This window comes from Paroedura picta, chromosome 2 (genome assembly GCF_049243985.1).
Source record: "Paroedura picta isolate Pp20150507F chromosome 2, Ppicta_v3.0, whole genome shotgun sequence".
In the NCBI taxonomy this organism is placed as follows: domain Eukaryota; kingdom Metazoa; phylum Chordata; class Lepidosauria; order Squamata; family Gekkonidae; genus Paroedura; species Paroedura picta.
Window position 1 is genome coordinate 106,323,072 of NC_135370.1, and position 24,642 is coordinate 106,347,713.

General features: G+C 39.6%; 1 protein-coding gene across 6 annotated transcripts in view; it reads right to left on the reverse strand.

The window, feature by feature from the left end:
* ANO3 (anoctamin 3) overlaps positions 1-24,642 on the reverse strand; it is a 312,581-nt gene that overhangs the window by 54,324 nt on the left and 233,615 nt on the right. For all 6 annotated transcript variants that reach the window (XM_077321992.1, XM_077321991.1, XM_077321997.1 and 3 more), the window contains 7 exons: positions 19,813-19,944; positions 17,588-17,694; positions 16,670-16,725; positions 13,740-13,861; positions 11,689-11,823; positions 5,022-5,118; positions 2,162-2,222 (listed from right to left, as the gene is read on the reverse strand). In XM_077321992.1, the coding sequence (XP_077178107.1) occupies positions 2,162-2,222; positions 5,022-5,118; positions 11,689-11,823; positions 13,740-13,861; positions 16,670-16,725; positions 17,588-17,694; positions 19,813-19,944 (710 nt within the window). The remainder of the gene's footprint in view (positions 1-2,161; positions 2,223-5,021; positions 5,119-11,688; positions 11,824-13,739; positions 13,862-16,669; positions 16,726-17,587; positions 17,695-19,812; positions 19,945-24,642) is intronic.

Here is a 24,642-nt window from a genome sequence, read left to right on the forward strand (position 1 = left end):
TTACTCTGCTCTGGTTCGACCTCACGTGGAATACTGTGTTCAGTTTTGGGCACCCCAGTTGAAAAGGGATGTAGACAAACTGGAGCATGTCCAGAGGAGACCGTGTCCAGGTAATGGGTTTGGAGACCAAGACATATGAGGAAACGTTGGGGGAGCTTGGTCTGTTTAGCCTGGAGAGGAGACGACTGAGAAGGGATCTGATAACCATTTTCAAAGGCTGCCATGTAGAGGATGGAGCAGAGTTGTTCTCTCTTGACCCAGAGGGACCAACCAGAACCAATGGGATGAAATTAATGCAAAACAAATTTCGTCTAAACTCTAGCCCAACATCAGAGTTTAATGTCAGAATGGAGGGAAGTAGGAGAAAATAGCAACATGTTGCTGGCTTTAAGTTGCTAAAAGGTGGTAGTTGAAAGACAGATGCATTGATTAAGTTTGTAGGTGTATGAGATAGATCAGTATAAAAGACAGGAAGGATTTTTATTTGTAGTTATGCAAGTGTAGAAGTGACTTCTGCAATATGATATGAAATAGCAAATGAGAAAGATGTACAGTATTGTGCGATGCTTATCCACTTGCCTCAGCACTAGAAGATTTGTATGATATAATAAAGTCCTTCTGTGATATTAGAAAAAATTGATATCAAAGAATTTGATATTGACCCAGGTATATCCAAGAGAAACCAGGCTTGAAATTATGTCCCCCCGTGACTTTGCAGAGAATAAAGACGACAAATGACGAGGGGGAGAACCTTGAGGATGATTACCAACATTCCTTTTTCCTGCTGAGATCTCACAGAGTGGGTTGGATGGTGCCCATACTACTATTGAAAGCATGTGTGGGACAGATAAGAGGTTGTTATGAGTCAGAACATATGGGTACTCATGGGTGAAATAGTGAAATAAAAGAGAGAGACAGAAACTGAGAAATGGTGGGCTGAGTTACAGGTAATGATAAGTTAACTACGACAAGAGCAGCACAGAGACAGAAATTCTTCCTCAGTCTTCTGATTGGAATCTGTGAGGTAATCTGGATTTCAGACACAATTTGTATTCTATTTATTTTTCATTTTTGATCAAATTTGATCATTCTGAATTTGAGATTAGCGTTCTTTTTTGCAGTAATCACAAAAGCATTTAAAGACTAACTTTTTTATGGAAGACTCCTTGGAAATCTCAGAGATACTCCACATTTTAATCAGTCTTTCAACATTGGAACAATTGCACTCACTACACAGGACAGACACAGTAATACCTCTTTGGTCCTTAAATACACAATTAATCCATACCCTTGCAAATATCCTCTTTTTCGTTTCCACAAGATTTTAGAGGTAGAAGATCAATAGATCTCCCCCATATTCATATCTGGTTATGCCCCAAGCAGCATTTATTTGTCTCTTATATGCATTATTAGGGGCCAAGTCTGTTGCATTCAGGAATGCAATGGGTTCTAGATTAGGGGGGGTGAAGTGGAAGGGGTATGAGATGGTAGACAGGCAAGCCTGGACAGACAGGCAAGCTGATTGGAGGAGGAGGCACTCAGGGGCCCATTATGCACGGGGGGAATAGTGCACATTCGGGATGGAATGGCGGCGACTAAAATCACCAATAACACATGGTGCCGGCTGCAACCGGCCGCAGATTCAGTGCAGGCCACCGAAAAAGCCACTTTAGCAAAACGCGGAAGAAAGTGCAGCTTCCGGGTGACCAGGGCGCAACCAGAAGAGGCGCCAGGGTCGCTGCGTGCATAATCGGTTACTCTGGGTTTTGCCGCTGTCGCGTCCCATCCCGTGCATAAGCGGTTTGCTTCGCTTCTTCTCCCTCCACGTTTTCCACGTGACCCAAAATCGCCATTTCGGCGGCCGTGCATAATGGGCCAGGGGCAAAACAGCTGCCCTGAGTGGGTGTTAAGTGCTCCTCAAAGCCTGTACCAGAAATATTAAGTGAAACAGATTAACACTGATTTTAAAACATAATATTTGTAAATTTGCATTTACTTTCTTGATTCCCTATAGTAATGGAGAACTTCACATTAAAATAATACAAATTAATAGTTCCAAAATCGTTTTCCCTGTATTAAACTATTCAAAATTTTTGAACTTCTGAGTGTAATACTTTTAACAGTAACAGTTATAAAAAAATTCTGTAGAAAAAATACTTACCCCATATAGCCATAAAAATGGCAAAAAAGACAGTCCCTCCGTTATCAAACAAGTGTGTGACCTTCGGAGAAAAATAAATTTGGAAAAGAATGGAGATTATCAACCCAAGCAATTTCCCCCTTTGAAGTAAATTCTCTTTTGTATTCATTTACTGAATTCGTAATTTTCAGTCAGTAAGTCAATTTATTACATCGAGCCAAAAGCTATTGAAAAGAAAAAAGAAAAAACAAACACTAATACAAGTAGCAATAAATAAGAGTGATTTCCCTTTACATATCACACTTACATTCTAAATTAAAATAAAGTTAAAATGCATTATGTTAAACTGACCCGTTAGAAAAAAATATCTATCCTGATTTAAATTTACCTAATAACTAAAAACAATGGACCCAATAAAAGAGTGGTCCCCGACCACTGGACCGTGGCTCCCTCTCCCCTCCCCCCACAGTGAGAAACTTACCAGGCCGCAAGCAAATTGGCCACCAAAGCGGCCGATTAGCTTGTGGCCCAGCAAGCTTCTTTTTGCGGGAGGGGGTGGGAGAGGGAAGCGCGGCTGCTGGCACAAACGCGCATGCGCAGCATGGTGCAAACCCACATGTGAGGACCTGCCGCACATGCGCGGCCGCCAGATCACCCTCCCCCCACCGGTCCACAGCCTAAAAAAGGTTGTGGACCACTGCAATAAAACATTATAGGAACAAAGAATCAAAGGGTATGCTCTCTGAAGAAATATATTTTGCCCAAATGTCCATATTCTTAATTAAAGAATAGCAAAACAGCAAAAGTGACTTAATAAAACTGATCTGAATAAAAGTCCACAAGAAATCCAGCTTTAAAGAACTGCCTCTGCCTTTCTATGTGGTAAATTATCTTTAAAACAATATGCATGCAATTGAAAACATATACCCAGAATTAAACTTTATTGGTCTTAAAGGCGTCACTGCATTTAAAATTTGTCCTACCGCTTCAGACAAACATGGCTACACACCTGTGCCTTAACAACAGATATAATATGCATGCTTCATTTGTCACCCCTCTTCTAAATGTTAGGAAAATATGGTTTTGTGATGTCTTTCTTCACAAGACTTAATTGCTTATGGAGCAGAATAAGATGGCAGAATGATTGATCATGTTAGACTGAAGTTCTCTAAGGGGTGCAATTTTAAATTTGCCACCTTGAGTTAAAAGCTCCTTGCAAGTAGAAAGCAAAAATATTAAGTGGCTTAGTTCACTCTACCACCTCGGTTTACCAGCTCATTCTGCCACTTGCATAGGCTAGGCCACAGCCCGTATCAAGTCCTTGCAATGCTGGGTGTGGTATAGAATAAAGCCAAACAAAAAAGATAATCCAGGAATGTTGCACTCAAATAGAACAGCAGGGTGGCAGTCAATGATGCACCACATTTGAAGACTTTCTCTATTGACTCTCAATCTCTTTCAATTAAGAAGAGTTGCCATCTCATGTTTATTGAAAATTCTGTATGTACCATAGTTGACAAAACTATTTAAGACAAAAGAAGCATTACAGTTTCCTTTACAATTAACATCTAACCAATGTTTAATTATGTAGGTAGGTTTTGTTATCAAGGTTTGACTACTCTGTTACATGAAATCTGTACATTTTAGCCGGGATTGGCAGTATACAAGTGAAATAATAAATAAATAAATAAATAAATAAATAAATAAATAAATAAATAAATAAATAAATAAATAAATAAATAATCCACAAAGTACACACCTACAGAGAAAGCTCCCATGTACATGCTTCCCTCCTTAAGATCAGCAGTTTGCAAAGCAGTGTTACTGATCTTAGGGAAAGGAGTACATGTACAGAGTCTTCCTCTGCACATTCACATCTACAGACAATGTGGCCATTGTGTGGAAGGGAGCAACATGCTTCTACTCACTCTCTTTCCCCACATGATGAGTCAAGATACAGATGGGTTGTCTGAAGAGGGATTTATGCTGAGATCATCTAGTGCAGGGGTAGTCAACCTGTGGTCCTCCAGATGTCCTTGGACTACAATTCCCATGAGCCCCTGCCAGCAAATGCTGGCAGGGACTCAAGGGAATTGTAGTCCATGGACATCTGGAGGACCACAAGTTGACTACCCCTGATCTAGTGGACCTCTGATTTTCTATGTCAGCCTTTTAATTGTGCTAATGTGTGTCAATGAATTTGGAGGAATGACACCTAGGTCAGCCTTTTTCAACTTTTTTACACTTGATAAACCTCAGAAGTGGCATGATCATGCAGAATATGGTTGGGAAGCCGAGCTGTGTACAGATCCCTCCAGGGACTCTCCCCTTCCCATCTCCTCCAAGCCCATTATTGGACATTTTGGGAGGGAGAACAGATTGACATGACCACACATCATCATATCACCTGGTAAATGTTTAACAAATTTTAAAATATAGATAAAAATTAATTAACTACCCATTTGGAAAACCTTTCCAGGACTGCCAAGAAATGGTTATTCGGCCCTACTGCAATTGCATTATGGATTTCTATTAATATTAAACTTTATCTAGTGGTAGTGCCTGTTAGCATATGATTTAGTTCACATGGTAATTGTTCTATTGATGTCTTCTGCTTTTTTGTATTAATGCACCTTAAGGGAATACAGAAAGGCAGAATATAAATCTTTAAAATAATTAAAATTTCAATAAAAGATTATTTTACATGAATTACAATAAATAAGTATGTGCGCCTAAAGCAATTTTTTGTTTGTTTGCTTCTTTGAAAAAGTTCAGCAAGAATCACCAGGGGTTACGGAAAGCACCAAAATACTAAAGAGGCATTACACGATACAGAACTGAATTTTGGCAAGCAGATATTCTATCATGTTTAAAAGTTTACCTTTGCATAGATGCAGCTCTCATTCAGTTTTTGCAGGGTGCAATTCTTTTCACACATAGGACACATGATGGTTTCATTTGCCTCACAGATCTCTACGCTGCAAAAGGAAGTCAAGAAAGCTAATGGTTGCTAAAAGATTTGTCGTGGTGTTGGTAGTCACTGGCTGCCAGGGTTGGGGTTTTTACAGTACCATGCTGATATATGACACTGACATATAGAGACATTCCTTTATACTTACTCAGAGAACAAGACAAGTATTCAAATTTAATTCCAGTTTTACTTTTTAAAAGGCAGGTGTTGGCACATAATGTAACTGTACATCTGGGCTAAGCAGTCAGCTACAGACCACCAAAGGAAGTATGAATATGAGGTGACCCTTTAAAATACAATTTGTTCACCTTCCCTAGATAATGCTTTTCAAGAAAACCTTATCTGGTCACCTAAACTGTTCTAGGAGGGAGAATAAAGAACACACATCACGAAATGAATTACTGACTTAATCCTTTAAAATATACTTTTGTTCAAGATTTTCCTGTCAAATTAATGAAAACCATGCATATATTGTTATAGGCCTTGTTGTATTAGTCAGTATAATGACTCATTTTCGGCTTATTAACTGTGACAGTTTCAAATGGTAATTTTTCATTTCCATTGTTCTGATGAACAGTTAGCACCCTTGAGAGGTTTATTCAGGTAGCACGAGCCAGGTCTGATATAAGCAGAAACAGCACTTTCTGAATAGTTTGTCCACCAGCAGAAATCCCAGGAAACAGAATACTACAACTGAAATTGCCAACCCTCTCAGCCTTCATAACTTGTCAAAGTATCATTTACAATCAGAGAAATATTATTGAACAGTCTGTTTAGCAAAAACATGGCCTTTTCACACACGTGTTCTACACTATGACACTTTGTGTCATAATAACATCTTAATGGATGTTTTGGGGTTATTCTTTTGATCATCCATGGCTGCTAGACTGCTGTTTTATTTTTTAAATGTTTCTTTTTTTGTCTTGTTATTCCATGCTTACGTTTTAGCAAACTGGTTATTGGTTCAGATGGGACAGAAGTGATACTACTTGGGAGGAAGGATGTTTGGTTTGTGTTGATCTACCAGCTTAAAATGTGCTTAAGCTCTCTTTAATAGATGATGTTAAGAATATTCTTGGATGATGTTTCCAGACTAATCTTCTGTAAAAGGGGCTGGGTTATGAAAATGCCCCAGAAGTTCTAAATGGCAGGCAGCAAGGGGCAGTATCCACAGTCTCTCTGAAATTGCTCTCCCATATGGCAGTAAGCCACACCATTATAAGTAGCAGAAGCAAGGCAGTGAGTATTGTGGTGGGCCTAGAACTGACATTTCATTATTATTGTCATTAGGGATCTGGTGGATGGTATGGTCTATTGTAATATAAGATAGAATCATAGAGCTGAAAGAGACTTCCAGAGTTATCCAGTCCAACCCCTTCTGAATAAAACTCACAACTACCTGCCCACCCTATTTCATGCCGGGATTATGTCCACCCCCCCCCCAAAAAAAACAGAATCCCTCGCCAGTTTGGCCTGGAAAATATTTGCCTCTCAATCCCAAAGTGGCAATCGGCATTTCTCAGGGCATGCAAGAAAGGGCAACAATGCCAAGCTCCAGCACAATCCCTACTGCTCATCCACTCTCAATCTGCCTAATTTTGCAGAATCAGCATTTGTTAGATGGTTATCAAGCCTCTGCTTAAAAACTTCCAAAGAAGGAGAACTCATCATCTCCCAAGGAAGTCTGTTCCAATGAGGAACAGATATAACTGTGAGGAACTTCTTCCGGATGTTTAGCCAAAAATTATTTTGAAAAAATTTGAAACCATTGGTTCTGGTCCAACTCTCTGCTTCATCCTCTATATCAGTGGTCCCCAACCTTTTTATCACCAGGGACCAGTCAATGCTTGACAATTTTACTGAGGCCCGAGGGGGGGGGGTAGTCTCTTGCCGAGGGATGTCGCTGCTGCCTGAGCCTCTGCTCCACTTGCTTTCCCGCTGGTGCCCCTGACTTCCTGCTGCCCGCTGGGGGGCACTGCCAGCAGCAGCTGCGCAGTGCCACTCCGAGGGGGAGCCCCAGCCATGGCAGCCACTAGAGAGTACCAAAGGTGAGCCAGAGGCAGAGTGGCAGGGCAGCCCCCGAGGCAGCCCCCAGGGAGGAGGACGAAGAGGAGCTGCGGCCCGGTACCAACTGATCCACGGACTGGTACCAGTCCCTGGACCGGGGGTTGGGGGCCACTGCTCTATATGACATTGTTTGAAGTACTTGAAGATGGCTATCATATCACTTCTTAGTCATCTTCTCTCCAGGCTAAACAGACCAAGCTTCCTCAACCTTTCCTCATACATCTTGGTCTCTAAACCCCTCATCGTTTTCATTGCCCTCCTCTGGACACAGTCCAGTTTGTCTACATCCATCTTCAATTATGGTGCCCAAAACTGAACACAGTACTCTATATGAGGTCTAACCAGAACACAATAAATCTGTACAATCACCTCACACCATCTGAACACTATACTTCTTTTGATATAGCCCCAAATCCCATTTGACTTTTTAGCCATCGAGTCACACTGCTGACTCATGTTCAGTGTATGGTCTACTATGACACCTGGCTCTTTTCCACATATACTACTGCTAAGACAAGTCTCTCCATACTAAGGGGTTTCATAAATTTGAATGTTCATAGTGATTTCTTCAATAATATATCAGACTGGAGGGAGGTGAGTAGCGGGGTACCTCAGGGCTCGGTGCTCAGTCTGATACTTTTTAACATATTTATTAATGATCTTGATGAGTGGGTGGAGGGACTACTCATCAAGTTTGCAGATGACACCAAATTGGGAGGACTGGCAAATACTCTGGAAGATAGAGACAGAGTTCAATGAGATCTGAATACAATGGAAAAATGGGCAAATGAGAACAAGATACAATTTAATAAAGATAAGTGTAAAGTTCTGCATCTGGGTCAGAAAAATGAAAAGCATGCCTACTGGATGAGGGATACGCTTCTAGGTAACACTGTGTGTGAACGAGACCTTGGGGTACTTGTGGATTGTAAGCTAAACATGAGCAGGCAGTGTGATGCAGCAGTAAAAAAGGCTAATGCCATTTTGGGCTGTATCAACAGGGGCATCACATCAAAATCACAAGATGTCATAGTCCCATTGTATACGGCACTGGTCAGACCACACCTGGAGTACTGTGTGCAGTTCTGGAGGCCTCTCTTCAAGAAGGACGTAGATAAAATTGAAAGGGTACAGAGGATGATCTGGGGCCAAGGGACCAAGCCCTATGAAGATAGGTTGAGGGACTTGGGAAAGTTCAGCCTGAAGAAAAGGAGGTTGAGAGGGGACATGATAGCCCTCTTTAAGTATTTGAAAGGTTGTAACTTGGAGGAGGGCAGGATGCTGTTTCCGTTGGCTGTAGAGGAAAGGACGCACAGTAACGGGTATAATTACAAGTACAATGATATAGGCTAGATATCAGGAAAAAAATTTCACAGTCAGAGTAGTTCAGCAGTGGAATAGGCTGCCTAAGGAGGTGGTGAGCTCCCCCTCACGGGCAGTCTTAAAGCAAAGGTTGGATACACACTTTTCTTGGATGCTTTAGGATGCTTTGGGCTTATCCTGCATTGAGCAGGTGGTTGGACTAGATGGCCTGTATGGCCCCTTCCAACTCTATGGTTCTATGATTCTATGAGAAGTAGGGATGCGTACTTGGAAAAATTTGAACCAATTGAACTGATTCTGTGAAGGCAAAGGGGTGGCAGGTTACAGTAGATGAGTGATTGGGATGTGAGTGTCCTACATAGTACAGGGGGGTTGGACTAGATGATCCATGAGATCCCTTCCAACTCTATTATTCTATGATTCTATATGAACTAACTCTTATAGGTTGTGTTTCAGTAACTGAATAATTGATACATGTAGTGTTAGATACATTTTAGCCTTATTTATTATCAATGACCTACTAAATGCTGAATTACTTAAGCGTATTCTTATAATTGTTAGCAAAGGTTGTGAAAAAAATGGGGTTCTGTGAGTGGGCAGGAAAGATAAAGGAAAAATCACTACTTTTTCAGTAAATACCACTCTTAAAAGAAGTAATAAGAATTATTATTTAGAGTTGAGAGAAGGTGATGCTATGTCTATGTTTGACTCAATGCAAAAATTAAGGAACTGAATAATAATTAAGGCATTGAGGAATTAAATCATAGTTTAAGAACTGGAACAGACTGAGGAAAGAAATCCTTAAAAGATTCAATTTTGGAACTAGTATGAGGAATATAAATAAAAAGTAAACTAGGTCAAGAAGAAAATGAAAATCTGGAACATTGACTAATGGAATTAATTAATGCAGTTAGTGGATGTGGGGAGTGCCTTCACTCACTGCATTAGGAAGGCATATAAATGACTTTATTCCTCAGAGCACTGGTAAATTGTAGGGGCAGACAGATTTGGCTGCATTTAAAACTCTGTCATATTAATGGTATACTGTTTAAATTCCATCAAAGAACCATCCAACTAATAAAACAAGCTTGTCTTGTCTTCCTCTCTCTTTTTCTTTCTTTCTTAAAAGAACTAACACATAATTGTAAAATAGAAGAACAGATGGTTTTAATACCCCACTTTTCACTTCCCAAGGGGTCTCAAAATGGCATACAATTATTAATTATTTAATTTTTCAGTTTCTATACCACCACTCTCAAAATGAATCATGGCCATTCACAAAAATTCTCCCAATAATAAAAATCCATAAAACAGTCATTAAAACCCCAATCACAAACCACCCTTGACAGCGAAAAACTCCCTCTTCCCCCTGGCTCGATGGATCTTCCAATACCATGCCTCAGGGAGAATCTTCCCAGGGTAAGCCTGATGCCCCAGAGAGGGGCCTCTATCTTCCCTGACCAAGCCTCAACCAAAGACCTGGTAGAAGGGTTCCACTTTGCAGGCCCTGCAGAACTGTGAAAGCTCCAACAGGGCCCACAGCTCTCCTGGGAGCTCATTCTGCCAGGTAGGGACCATGACTAAAAAGGCCCTGGCCTGGTTGAGGCCAGGTGAACCTCCTTCGAGCTTTGGATCTCCAACAGTTTCATACCTGCAGAATTCAATGCCCTGTGGGGGACAAGGAGATAAGCGGTCCTGCACATATGGTCTAGACCAGGGGTAGTAAACCTGTGGTCCTCCAAACGCTGGCAGGGGCTCTTGGGAATTTTAGTCCATGAACATCTGGAGGACCACAGGTTGACTACCCCTGGTCTAGACCATGGATGGCTTTGAAGGTTAACACCAAATCCTTGGAATTGATCTGGGCCATAACCATCCGCAACCATAGCTGCCTCAGCATAGATGGGAAATGGGTTGTCCAAGATGTTCCTGTGAGGACCCTAGCAGCTGTATTTTGCACCAGCTGCAGTTTCTGGGTCAATAACAAGGGTAGGCCCATGTAGAGTGAATTACAGAAATCTAATCTGGAGGTGACCGTTGCATGGATAACTCTGGCCAAGCAGTCTGAGGACAGATAGGGTCATAGTCGTTTTACCTAGACAGAAAAAATGCCATGCATGTTACTCTCTTGACCTGGGCCTCCAAAGACAGGGAAGCATTCAAGACCACTGTCAAATTCAAAATCTTGGAAGGAGTAAACTATATAAACAAAAGAAATACTGAAGAAAAAATTAGGGAAATCTTTTCTTCAGGAATTGGCTGCCTCAATAAAGGCATGAAGATGATGAAGAAACAAACTACATTGAGTTAAAAAAATATTTTGTTGTAGAGTCAGGGCAGAAAACAGGCTTCTATGAGGGTGTGTATGCGTAGCAGGGGAGAGGAGGACCATTTCCCCAGGTTGTTTTGCTTTCCTAGGCAGTGTCTGCACTTACTTTTTTTATTCCATTGTTAATCCCGTTGAATTCAGATCGCTTTGAACTCGAGTGTTCCTCTTCCCCCCTCCCCACTGAAACAGGAAAGTCTTCTGCAAATGGGAGGCAAATGGAGACTCTTTCTTTGTTTTCTTGAAGGGGGGGAGAGGATCCAAGAAGTCAGAGGAGGGAGGAAAAAAATCCTTTCTTTTCTTGAAGGGGGGGGAACGAAGAAGGCGCACAAAAAAATCCAAGGCCGACAGAAGTTGAGAGAACTTAGGGACTTCTCCTTTAAGGCAGGCTTGTCACAAAGGTAGGGTGACTCCGGATCAATCCTTCTAGCTGCAGAAGGAAAATTAAAATTGCCCCAAATCCAGATGGAAATCGCATTCTGTGTAGAGGGCAGGGACTGAATCGATCTGGGGTTGGAATAAAAGCCCCATGCAGTTTACACCCTAGTCTTCCTCCTGCTGGACAGCCTTAGGTCAGAAGTGCTGTAGCTCTGGATTTGCTACTTTGTGCAAGAGGTTGGACTAAAATGCCTGTAAGCTATCTTTCAGTGCTTTGATTTTAAGGGCCCATATCTCTTTGGAAAGGTGCTCAGGCCTTGGGATAGACCAGGTAGAATTCTTGTCATGCTGATAATGTACAAGATACAATTAACCATTCAGTTTTGTTATTGCTTGTCTGGTGGCTATTTCTATGAAATAACAGTTTAGAAGAATGATGTTACATTGTGTTTTTCTATAATGGGGAACTGTTGTACCTCTCACCTTACTTGACTAGAATCCATCGTAAATAATCCATAAAGGAAAACAAACAGCCCAACAAGTGCTGCTGGAATGAGCATTCCAGTATACCATCCCAACCAAGCGAAATAAAGGCCAATTTTCTCTCCAAAATATCGCCTGCATAAAAAAGAGATAATGTTTGCTTAGATATTTAAGTAAATGCCAAAACCTCTTGACAGAAGTACATGCAGAATTTACATTGCTAGTACAGATCTTCTCGTTATTTATAAAAATGGCAGGGATCTTAAAGCCCTAATATGAATGCATGACAACCAGCTAATTTGATACCAGAAAATGCATTCTAGCCTAAGGTGTATATAGTATTGTAATATATATATATATATATATATATATATAAATTTCAACATAAGTACAATTTGCCACGTACCCCCAGATGTCCCTCCAAAAGTGGGACAATCTGGTCACCTTATTCTAGCCAATTAAGGCTACATAAATTTTTATCAAATTTGAAAAAAAGAAAAAAAGAAAACACATTAAGATCTGTGTGACATTAATACCACCAAAAATAAAGAGGCAAACTCAAATGATATAGAAAAGAAAGTTTTTTATTTGCAGAAGTACTCTTAGCAGGATAACAGTAAAAATACTAGATACAATTGATAAAAGATTGATGATTTATTTGTTAACCAGCTTGTCTCCACACAACTTTATTGACCCCCAGTGGGTATTTATTTACTTCAGTTATACCCACTTTTATCCCCAATGGGGATCTGATACAATGGGGATCTGATACAGCTTATACTATTCTCTACTTCTCCATTTTATCCTCTCAAAAATCCAGTAAGTTAAGGTATGCCAAGAGAATGTGATTGGCCCATGGTTACTCAGCAAGCTTCCATGGTAGAATGGGAATTTGATCCTGGGCCTCCCTGGTCTTTGTCCTAAACTCTGACAACTACACTACACTCGCTCTCTCTATTTGCTGTTTCTTTCTAATCATAAAACTGTATTCCATTTTGAATCTGAAAGATGTACATAAGGTGTACCATGATGAGAATTAAGTCAGTGAGTCCTGGAGCTTTCTAAAGTCTAACACATTTGCCATAACTTTGTAGTTACATACTTCTAATTTTTTTTTTTTTAAATCTAAAATTGTCAATTATAAAATAGAGAGCAATTCTATGCAGTTATTTCATTCTAAAATCACTGAAATCAATAAAACAATTAGACCTGCATAAGGTTACCTAAGTAATCTAGCAAATTATAGTTTATAGAGTTTTAAAGGCACATAATAAGAGACATTCAAAGTTAAGTATTATCAAATCCCCATTGCCCTGAAAGAGAAACAGCATATTATTAACTCTCCCACTAAAATCTCTGGGAGAATTTACTATGGAATAGAAGCTATGTTTACTCAATAGCAACTCCTCCTGAATTCAGCAGCAGTTGTTGGTAAATACCATGAAATCACAGCTGATTTATGACAACATCGTGAGATTTTCAAGGCAACAAATGTTCAGAAAGAGAGTTGGTTCTTATATGCCATCTTTCTCGACCAGAAGGAGTCTGAAAGTGGCTTACAATTGCCTTCCCTTTCTTCTCCCAATAACAGACACCCTGTGAGGTAGGTGAGGCTGTGGGAACCCTGGTATTATTGCTCAGTCAGAACAGCTTTATCAGTGTTGTGGCAAGCCCAAGGTCACCCATCTGGTTGCATGTGGGGGAGCATGGAATTAAACCCAGTTTACCAGATTAGAAGTCTGCGCTCCTAATCACTACACCAAGCTGGCGATAGTTTGTTATTGCCTACCTCCATGCCATGACCCTGGTATTCACTTGCATGTAAATGTGTATAGTCATGCAATGATAAGTCATTCATACCTATAAAATGCCTGTTGCAACCAGGGCTGAACAAAAAATAAATATGTAATGCATACACTCCATATACAAATCAGGATTAAGTTCAACAGATTTTATCATCAACAAAGAATTTCTGTAAAATAATTGCCCAGTCACAATAAACAAAGCCTCCCTCCTCATAGGAATCAATCAAACGATATATTTTGAGATACCTGATCAAATCCAAAGGCTGATATTTGTACCACATCCCCCACCGTGCCCATCGTTCATACAACAGATGCCGATGATTCTGAGCTCCATGAGTTTTGATGCGATGTCTGCTTTTATGACTTCCCTGAAACATACCAGGTAATTGAAAAACAAACAAACAAATAGATTGTTATTTGCTTTTAAAAAGAAAGAAATTAAATGTTTAAAAGATGTTATTTGAATAAAAGTATAGGCAAGAACATTACTGATTTTACAGGACAGACAACTGGTGAACGGTGAAGAAAAATGCAATCTTGAATTTACTGTTAAAACAGACACACAAATTAGCCTACTTAAATTTCTGAGAGTTTCTTTAAAAAGAAAAAAAATGAAGACAGTCTTTTGTAACTTGGTATGCTTGCCAACTCCAGATGGGAAATGAGTGGAGATTTGGCAATGGATCCTAGGAAGTGTGAGGTTTAGAGAAGGGGGAAGCTTAGCAGGGTAGAATTCCACAGACTCTCCTGTCTAAAGAAACCATTTTTTCCCAAGGGAATAGATTTCTGTGGCCTGGAGATCAGATGTAATTATCTAAATCACCTGCATAATAATTTTCATGTTACAAGTAAATAGGTGAGACATAGGGAGGGATAGCAGCTTGTTTAAGGCTATCCCAAAAAGTTAAAGCAGGCCTGAGATCTGACTCTAATGCCACATGCTATAGACACTTACAAGAACAAGCTTGGTGTAATGGTTAGGAGTGCAGATTTCTAAGTGCAGACTTCTAAGCTGGTGAGCCGGGTTTGATTCCCCACATTCAGCCAGCACTGCTAAGCTGTTCTGACCAAGCAGTAATATCTCTCTCTGCCTCACCTATCTCACAGGGTGGCTGGTGTGGGGAGAGGAAAGGGAAGGCAATTGTAAGCCGCTTTGGGACTCCTGGTACAGAAAAGTAGCATATAAGAACCAACTCTTCTTTCATGTAAGTGCAATTGAATCAGTTGGAACTTCACATCAGAGCAATCACATATAAAATCCGAATGCAACATGTCTGTTGCTGTTAACAAAGCTCTTCTTATACATATTGTCTTTTAAATAAAATATACTTAGGTGTATTTCATAGTGGAAATTATATTAAATTGTATCTTTATGTGAAATGGTTCATTATAGGTGTATAGGGTTCCATAGTTCCCACCATTATTTATTGCTCAGTAGTGTGAATGTGGCAAATGCCAGCCTGTGTCCACTGTAAACTGCTGCCCATTTTCCTGTGAATGTAAACTGAACCTTTGCATTTGTACCCCTTTTATAACACTGCCTAGTATCCTAGGGTTCTGAGTATCCTCAGGATAGAGTTGTATGTTCTTTTGAACACTCATTCAGATCCAACGGGATTAAAGGCATTATCAACAAACACTGGCACATTATTTCAGAAATAAGGGGATGCAGGAATTGCCCACTGTTTGCATGGCGACACGGATGGAATTTTTGAAGGAGATATTTGAACAACAGCATACAGAGGTTGACAGCACTTTGCCCAACAGGAGCTATACCTGTGGAACATGCTGCACCTGCAGATACATGTGGCCAAAAACAGATTTCATTAATACAAGCAATGGATTTAAAGTTAAAGTGAAAGGTTTCATAAATTGTGCCACCAAATGTGTAATATACATGATTTTATACCCCTGTCATTTAAGTTACATTGGAATGACAATAAGATCCCTCAAAGTATTCATTTTGGAACTTCTATCCCGACTCAAGATGAAAATAAAGGACATCCCAATGTAGAGCCACTTTGAGAAGAAAGGGCATGATCCTGAGGATCTACTTTTTTTGGAATACAAACAATCACCTCTCGCATCAGCAACAAAATAGACATCAACAGAACATTGCTTCAATGGGAGATGTACTATATCTTTAATTTGAACAGTTTGTACCCTAATGGTCTTAACAACACCTGGGACTTGTCATGGCGTTTGTAAATGTTACCTTAATTGGATGAGTCAGAGTTACAGCTGTTAATTTACATTCAGGTTAAATGTGAGTTTGTAAAGAGGTCTCTTGGGGTTTTTGAGGCCTATCAGCTGACAGAAAACCTTCCAGTAGGTTTGAGCTGGTCAGGATATTATATATGGTAAGATTTCTACTATTCACGTATGAGTGTGAAAATGAGCTATGATCAGTTTTTAGATATTACTCCATGTTGATATTATGTATTTTATTCTTCTCTCATAGAAACAGTTGAAAGAATTAGAGGAACTTTATATTAGAAGTAGGTGTACATTTCATTGTTCATTTAAAATGAGTATTGAGTGTGCATCAAATACTAACACGTTGTAATACCATTTTATAGATAATACCACTGTAGAAGAAAGAAACTGAAAATGGGAAATAGAATTATATAAATTATTCAGAACCCATTTTGGTGGCTATAGTTTGAAAGGATATTATTTGAAAGAATATATTATTTGAAAGAATCAGCATTTCCCTATAAGGGAATCTCAAGTTGTGAGCATTTAAAAGAACAAAATATAAATAAAAATAAAGAGAATTTAGAGCAGCCAAATGGCTGGAGTTTTTTCTTAATTTCTGGACTAGCAATCTGACCAGCCTTCTTTGCACCATTTGGAACTTATCTCTCTTGTCCAGCTGTCTCCCCATGATACAAATGTCTTCCCACATTTCACAGGGATTGGATAAGGAAATTTGTATTTGTTACAACTTTATTTTTTAATTCTTTAGTTTTAATTGCCTATAAAACTGAAATCCTTTCTCTAAAATTTGTTAGGGAAGATCACTATCTCTGAAAATTCCATCTGTCTATAGAAATCAAAGAATTATGGCCAAAAATAGGAGTACATGCAAGAAAATTTATTTTTCACAAATGGTTAGAGGTTAAATTAAACTTAAAATGGTCATATTATATTTAAAGCACTGCTACATAAACTACCTCATGAGGTGGAAATGCAGCTTCATATGTTCCATTGCTGAGTAATCTGTTGATGCCTAAACAGAAAAGAAGAAAACAGAAAACACCAACTTAGTTATATAACCTAGATATAGTCTATAAACAGTGCTATCTTTCAAAGCCCAGTGTTTAGGACTGTACTGAAAAACAGAGTTATCCAGAGTAGGTGTATCCTAAATAAGGAATGCTTTATGACATTTAATTTGAGCATGAAAACTGCCCAAGTAATGAAGTCAAGGCAGACTTTTCTGAAGATATCTGTCTGCAGACTTTAATTGCTACAATCACTGTATGTACTCTTTTCAATTAGCTATATGGGTTGAATCCAGTGGTTTCATATGAAGTAGTTATTTCTTGAATGGAAGGACATCTCCATCCAATGAATTCCTGCCATTAAAAGGGAGCCCTGGATCCAAACAGTCCTCCCCCTCTTTTGGATGAAGCATACAAACTAGCTGTTTTGGTCATTACCATGTTTTTGAGAACGGTGGCCTTTTGCTTGAACATTTTAAAATTTTCATTAAAATGCAAGAAGCAGTGAGCAGCTTTGGAGGTGACTTGTTAGGAAAATATCAGATAAAAAGGAAAACTTCAAGTGTAGTGCTATCAGGTCACAATTACCTTTCATTTCGGCCAAAGGTTTTCAATGCAAGAGACAGTCAGAGGTGGCTTGCCATTGCCTGCCTCCACATCACACTCCTGGTATTATTTGGAAGTCTCTCACCCAAACACTGGCCAGGGCCAATCCTGCTTAGCTTCAGAAATCAGCCAAATCTTAGCTCCCCTGGGCTATCCAGGTCAAATATACACTAATGTTATTCACAGAATATTTCAGTGGCTAGATTCATGATGCCAGCAACAACTAGTCTAAAACCCAAAATAAATGTTATAAATTGGTACCCATTTTTGATTTGCCATCTTCATACTTTGTCCGCTGCAACATATGGTGTACTATCCTACTTCTTGTGGAGTTGCTGAAGAAACTGTCTTTGTTGTTGATTGTAAAACTGCAGAAGAGGTTGAAAATATTAATCAGTGACAAAAGCAGCTGTCTTAGTATTTATTTATTTATTTATTTATTTATTTATTTATTTATTTATTTATTTATTTATTTATTTATTTATTTATTTATTTATTACAGTTGTTCTCTATCCTATATCTGAGGACGCAAATCAGATTACATCAGAAGAAAGTTTGCATATAAAAATAGTACTTAGCATATACAATATTTTTTTACAATGAACAAAATCATCTGACACTTTCAATATAACCTTTGACATCTTTGAGACCTCTGGAATTCAATAACAAAGAATAATGTGTTGGTGGGTTATTTCATGCAGACCATTATTAAGTGTACAGTACTGCATTGTGACCCCCTTCTGAAGAACTACACTTGTGCTTTGTTTTTGAGCCACAAAGGAACAGAAAGTTCTCTAGTAGTCTACCTTTGCAAGCATCTACCCCAAGTCCATGGTGCAGCTTGCAGTTCCCTCCAGTTAAACTTATTTGAAAAGGATCTCAGTTCATCATAGATGAAATCCATAAGCACTGGGCAGTCTCCAAAGCTCATGGATCTTACTCTTTAAAATCCTAAAGAGTTTGAATTTCAGCAATTAAAGTAATGCTTGAGCAATGTATCGGCAGATTTGAATCATTCCAACACCTTACCCCCCATTCATTCTGCCTTTCATTACCTGTTTCTTGCATTCTGGTGTACCTTAAAATATATTACAAAATTCGAACATGTACAGTTTACATTCAGCCCCTTAAGTTAATTTGCTTCTTTTAAAAAACCCTGTGTAGGCTTACAGAATGCTGAAGAGTTTTATTGATGTGCATATCACTACAGAGAATCAGCAATACCCTACATGAAGCAGTTGTATGCACAATAATTTACAGTGTTTTATTAATGCATGCTTTAGTAACATAATGGAGGGTGAGAAACCACAATTCAGTGAAGGAACAAAATGCCAGGGGAAGTACTCAATACTGTATCCAGATCCAGACATTATAAACAAGACAAAACAAAAAAGCTGGTTGAACTTGGAATTTTGAAACTATGGTAGGTAGTCATATGAGGAGGACCTTTGAAGCATTCTTGGATCTTTGTCATATGAGGAGGATCTTTGAAGCATCTAAGATATCTTGTTAGGATGCCAGGATAACGGTAAAATATTACATTCTAACACTTTCTATATATTAAACACTATGGCATATATCATTAACTGCTTTTGTCAAAGAACATCTGAATGGCATTGCACTAGTAAGAATGGGCTGCGAATGACCTTCTTTGGTCACCCATTTCACACAACTGAAACCTATAGTTTTAGTCAAGAACACTGCATATTTAATTCTGCTTTGACACAGACAACCCTCCCTGCCATGATTTGCTTCACAGGATTTCACAGGTGTCCAGGTATTGGACACCATGTAACTTCAACTTTGCTGCAGATTCTTCAAGAACTGCTTTTAAATCTATTCATTCATTTGTTCGTTCATTTATTTATTGGTTTATTTGTTTATTCTTTGAGTTATATCCTATCCCTCCTGGCACTGCTGGGTCAGGGTAGCTTCCAACATAGCATAAAATAATACAATAAATAAATTATAAACAGTATTTAAAATTATTTCAAACATTTTAAAACAGTCAAACATACAGCTTTATGGGCAACTAGAACCGTCAGAGCATCTAGCCTAGATGGTGTTTAGTCAGATCTTCTAGATGTTTATTAGTCCCAACCAAATGCCTGGCAGAAGAGCTCCATTTTTCAGGCCCTGTGAAACAGGTTTAGTTCTGTCAGGGCCCTCAGCTCTTCTGGGAGCTCATTCCACCAGGTAAGGACTGAAAGGACCCTGGCCCTGGCTGAGGTCAGACATACTTCTTTTGGGCCAGGGACCACCAATTAATTCTTATCGGACTATCTTAGGGTCCTTTGGGGGGCATAATCTATTATTTTAGAGGGTTGTCTGTTTCTAGAAGCCAGAGCATACGCAATATAAGCTCCACTCAGTTGTGATACCCACCATCTGTTAATGGTAAGTGTGATGTCACCTGCTGAGAAAAAAAATAAAATATTCATATGGGTGTCAAATGAATCTTTTCTGTATCACCATCACTTACTTACTGATGTATGCGTGCTCGACTGAAGGGTGCTGTGTAGCAATCTGTTTCTTCCAGGTCAGGGAGTGCTTCTTTGTCAAGTTTCATTGGATTTCTAGGCAACCAGCTTTTCAGTTCTCTCATATTCCTCTGCAGACTGGAAAAAAAATTGGACTGGAACATTATTTTATTCTCTTGCATACATTTTTGCTTGTATGGCCAGTCTTTCAGTATATGCTATATGGTGCTCTAATGAACACAGGAAGGACTGAACTGATGGGAAAGGAAGGTTAGCAACAGTAGTCACACCGATCTCCAGTTTTTAAAAAAGAAAACTAGTAGGAATCCATATATTTAGGAGCTTCTTTTTTGGGGTGGTTGTTTTGTTTGGAATAAATTATTAGAACAAAACCTAACTTGACAATAACTGCTTCCATCACTATTGGTTATGAATTAAGGACAAGCTTGGGAAGATGGTTGACTAAATTTGATAACTAAAAAGGTGACTAAAATTGATATCAGAGAGTTCATTAGTACTTTAGTTGTGCCGATTTCATGGTAGAGCAAACATCTGACAAAAGACAGTTGGTCATTTTAACTACAAGGGAGATGGTTTATTGGGAAGTCCTGAGGGGGGAGAGTACAACAATACAGCTATTATGCTGCTGGCTGGTTGCCACCACTTTAGCAATCTTCAGGATTGGGCTGCCTGTCCTAGGTAGTTTACCAGTCCTTTACATTGCTTATATATGCATGTTCTCCATGCAGTTCTCCATGCAGTTTAGGTTTGCATAAATATATTCAGTATATTACTTAGCCATCACATTAATTTCTGATTAGAAAAACATTTAAAAAGTCAGTTTTCTAGTTACCAGAAATGTAAACTTTATGAGGAAAGGTGCAAGTAAATGTTCTCTGGGACTTGGGTAAAGATAGTATAGGTTAACCTGCCCCCTCCCTCCCAAGAGTAGCAGAAAATGTAAGTAATGTGGAATTTCCTATAAACAGTCCATCCATAAAGATGTGGTAAATTTGTAAAACACCCTAAGAGTACAAGAAAAAAAAAGCCAAGGTGAATGGGTGGTTTTCTAGCTCATGGTTGGCATTCCCATGTAGCATAAAGAGCTGTGCAAATAGAATTAGAGCATATTAATTTAATTTAATAGAAGTTTGGTTTTAAACAATGGAGTCATGACAGATAGTAATAGAAGATCACTTTATGTGTAATTTCCTCACACAAAAAGCATGGGATTTAAATAAATACAAAAATTTCATCACAACGCCTCCACCTATTTCCACAATTAAGTTTTGAAAAAAAATGTCATCTTTCTTCTTGCCAGTAAAGCCAGTTGCTCCTTAGAGGATTTGACAACCTTCTCTATATGGTAGGTCCACTTGTTATAGCTAAAATTCATACCAAGATATTTGAAGTGATATACCTGCTCAATTTGATTGCCTCTCACCTTCCACTGGTATTTATGTTTTGCTTTGGCAAAGACTAAGATCTTAGTTTAATTAATGGTGAAATGGTTTTTGATACAGTAATCTATAAAAGTTCTAAGATATCTTGTTAGGCCTATTTGGGTTCTTGATAGGATAATTGTATCATCCGCGTACAGTAACACCTACCGCGTACAGTATTACCTACTGAAGGGTGGTGACCATTGGTTCTCCCAGAAAGAGCAGGGAGATCGCTAAGAAAAAGATTAAATAAATGAGGAGAAAGAATGCATCCTTGTTCACTCCCATATTAATGGGTATTTTTTTCAGTTAATTTCCCCAATTTTGAATACTGTACTTGGCAGAAATTATTACAATGTAATTGTTTTAATAAAAGTAATGGGTGGTCCTTGCTGTTTAAATCCGCCAATTTCCGCCACAGTTTTCCTCTCAGGATTGAATCAAAGGCTGACTTAAGGTCAATGAATGCTGTAAACAATTTCCCTGTCTTAGGACTTAAGTATTTCTCAATTAGAGTGGATAAGACAACATAGTGGTCTAGTGTGGCACTGCCTTTCCTAAATCCTATTTGTTCTGGCCCTAGTATGTTATTGTCGTGGATCCAATTAGAAAGAATGTTGGCTAGGTATTTTGCATACAGCTTGCTTATAACTGATGGTAAACTAATAGGGTGGTAATTACCTGGCAGATTGATGTTATCCCTTTTAAAAATGGGCAAGATAATAGAGCTTGGCAAGCTTTGGGGATTTGACCAGTAGAATTAATTAGGGTGAAGAAGTTTGCCAATGGATGTGCCTACCACTCGGAAAAATGAATAAATATTTCTGGGGGGATTCCATCTGGGCCTGGTGATTTACGGGATGACAGGGACTTAATCAGATTACTGGTATCACCTGGGCGAACCTTTATCCAATGGGGCAAAGGGGACTGTACTCTGCTGGGACTTGTTGACTCCACTGGAGTTGGGCCTGAAAACAGCTTAGAGAAATGGACTACCCAGAAATGTGCCGCAATATGAAGTATGTGACTGTTGTTTGTATTATTTAGGGCATTGGTGACTACTGTCAGAGAAATTATAATTTTCTCCATGACTCAAATCTGTAATATAAAACTAGTTTAACTAGGTTTCCAGTAAAAATGCTACTATTGTATATGTGTGTGTAACCTAAATATTGAGGTTTACTTTAAAACTCTATGCACCTAAGTACAGAGGGACAGAGAGTGGGAGATGACTGCAGAAACAGGCAAATGAAGTTTTGTTTTCAGTTCAGATGACAACATATTTTGCTTATAATGGTTACAGTGATAGAAACAGGTTTTTGAAAATAGGAAAGGTTAATGGCAAAGATGTCACTTTTAAGACATTTCTTGTGTTGTATTTTGAAGTCAAGTATAATTACAAAAATTAAAACTTGTATCAGAAAATATATGCAATAGTTACAAGAATACTAACATTTACAACTACCCTAGATAAAAGACCAAACAGTTTCAGATTCATTATTCCAAAGTTGTTTCTTTGACTTTACAGGACTATCATGCTCATACTGCATCTTAACAGAGTTTCAAATATGGGACTGTTTTGCCAGAGCATATCCCTGCCTTTAAAATGTAATGCAAGAGAGGGCACTCAGTTAATGCCACTTGCACTGTAAACAGTGGCTTGTACTAAGATAATCATTATGCACATGGAATTTCCACTGACAGCTGTGGGAGGGAAAGAATTGCAAGATGGCAACACTTACATATCAACAAGCAAGTCTATTGGAATGATGTGGCTTGATCATGGTTAGCTGCCAGTGACAAACTAGTGAATTTCAATGAGATACTTGCAAATGCCACAGATATCCTTATTCCTTATGCATAGTTCCTATATATATTTGGGAAACTGCCCAGGGGGCGAAGTGTGTCCAGCCCCCCGGACAGTATCTGGACTTGAATCTGGCCCCTACACGGACTGCCCTCACACAAGCTGGCAACCGCAGTGGTGGCAGCAAAGGAGCCGGTGGCGGGGCGGGAGGAGGTGGTGTCAGCTGTGGCAAGCAGGATGCACACTGGTGAAGGAGGCGGAATGGAGAATGTGGCGGCGGCCATGGCGAGAGGGCGCCAGCAGAGAGGGCACTGCTGATGTAGAAAGTGGCCACGGCAGTGAAAAGGCAGCACTGCCAAAAAGGAAGCCGCAGTAGCGGTGAGGAGGCCATGGAGGCCAGAAGGAGGCAGCACCCGAAATGAGCCACCGCCAGCAACAAGAAGGCGGTGGCACAAACGAGGCAGTGGTGCTGACAGTGAGGTGGTGGCAGTGAGGCCTCCATGCCAGAAAATGCCATGAGGGCACCGCCATCAGAAAGTAGGTGCTGGAAGCACAGGTTCCCAAGAGGAGCCCACGCTGCCGGCAGAGACCGACATGCCCTTGATCTGTCGCCTGGGGATGGGACGATGGCCAAGCAGCTGGGAGCCCTTTCTACACCTCCCTAGACCTGCCTCCCCTCTACCTTCCTCATGCTAGCACCCGCTGCATTTCTGCTTGCAGCAAACTTAACAACTAGTTTTTAAAATAACAATACAATTTTATTCATATTTCAAACACCATGTTTTTTTACTCACTTTCATATGAAATTAATATATATTGGCAAATGCTCCCAATTAAATATTGACTCAGAGTTATTTATTTCATGTGATCCTGTTTGCCAGTCTTCAGATCTTCTGGCATTACAATTGATTACCATCTGACACAAAATAGCTCCCCTAGAGAAAAGGGCTGCTTTGGAGGATGTACTCTGCGGCACTGTAACCTGCTGCTTTCCCAAGCCCTGCCTTTCCCTGGGCCCACACTCCAAATCTCCAGATATTTCCCAACTCAGAGTTGGAACCCTAGCCCAGGAAACATATACTGTCCATATTCGGTAGGCTAATCGAAAATATGGGGCAAATAATCAGAATAGCAATCAGTGACCAAATACAAACAAACATTTAGTATGCATGCATTTTTAAACAGGGCCTAGGGCAATGCTATGCAATATTATACCCCTAAGGCCATCAAGAGTGATGAGGTACCATTTTAAAGCCTTTAATTTAAAAAAAAAATCATCACTGGGGTCTAATCCTGCTGGGGACTAGAGTTGCCAGCTCTGGTTTGGAAAATACCTGGAGAGATTTTTTAGGGGGGGGGGGGGGCTTGAGGAGGGCAAGGTTTGGGGAAGGGAGAGACTTCAATCATTGTATATAATGCTATAGGGTCCACCTTCTAAAGCAGCCACTTTTTTCCAGGTGAATTGATCTCTGTCACATGGATATCAGTTGTAATAGTAGGAGACCTCCAGCTACTTCCTGGAGGTTGGCAATATTACTGGTGACCATGGCACTGAAGGGACTGGAGTTCCTGTCTCTCTTCCCCCAT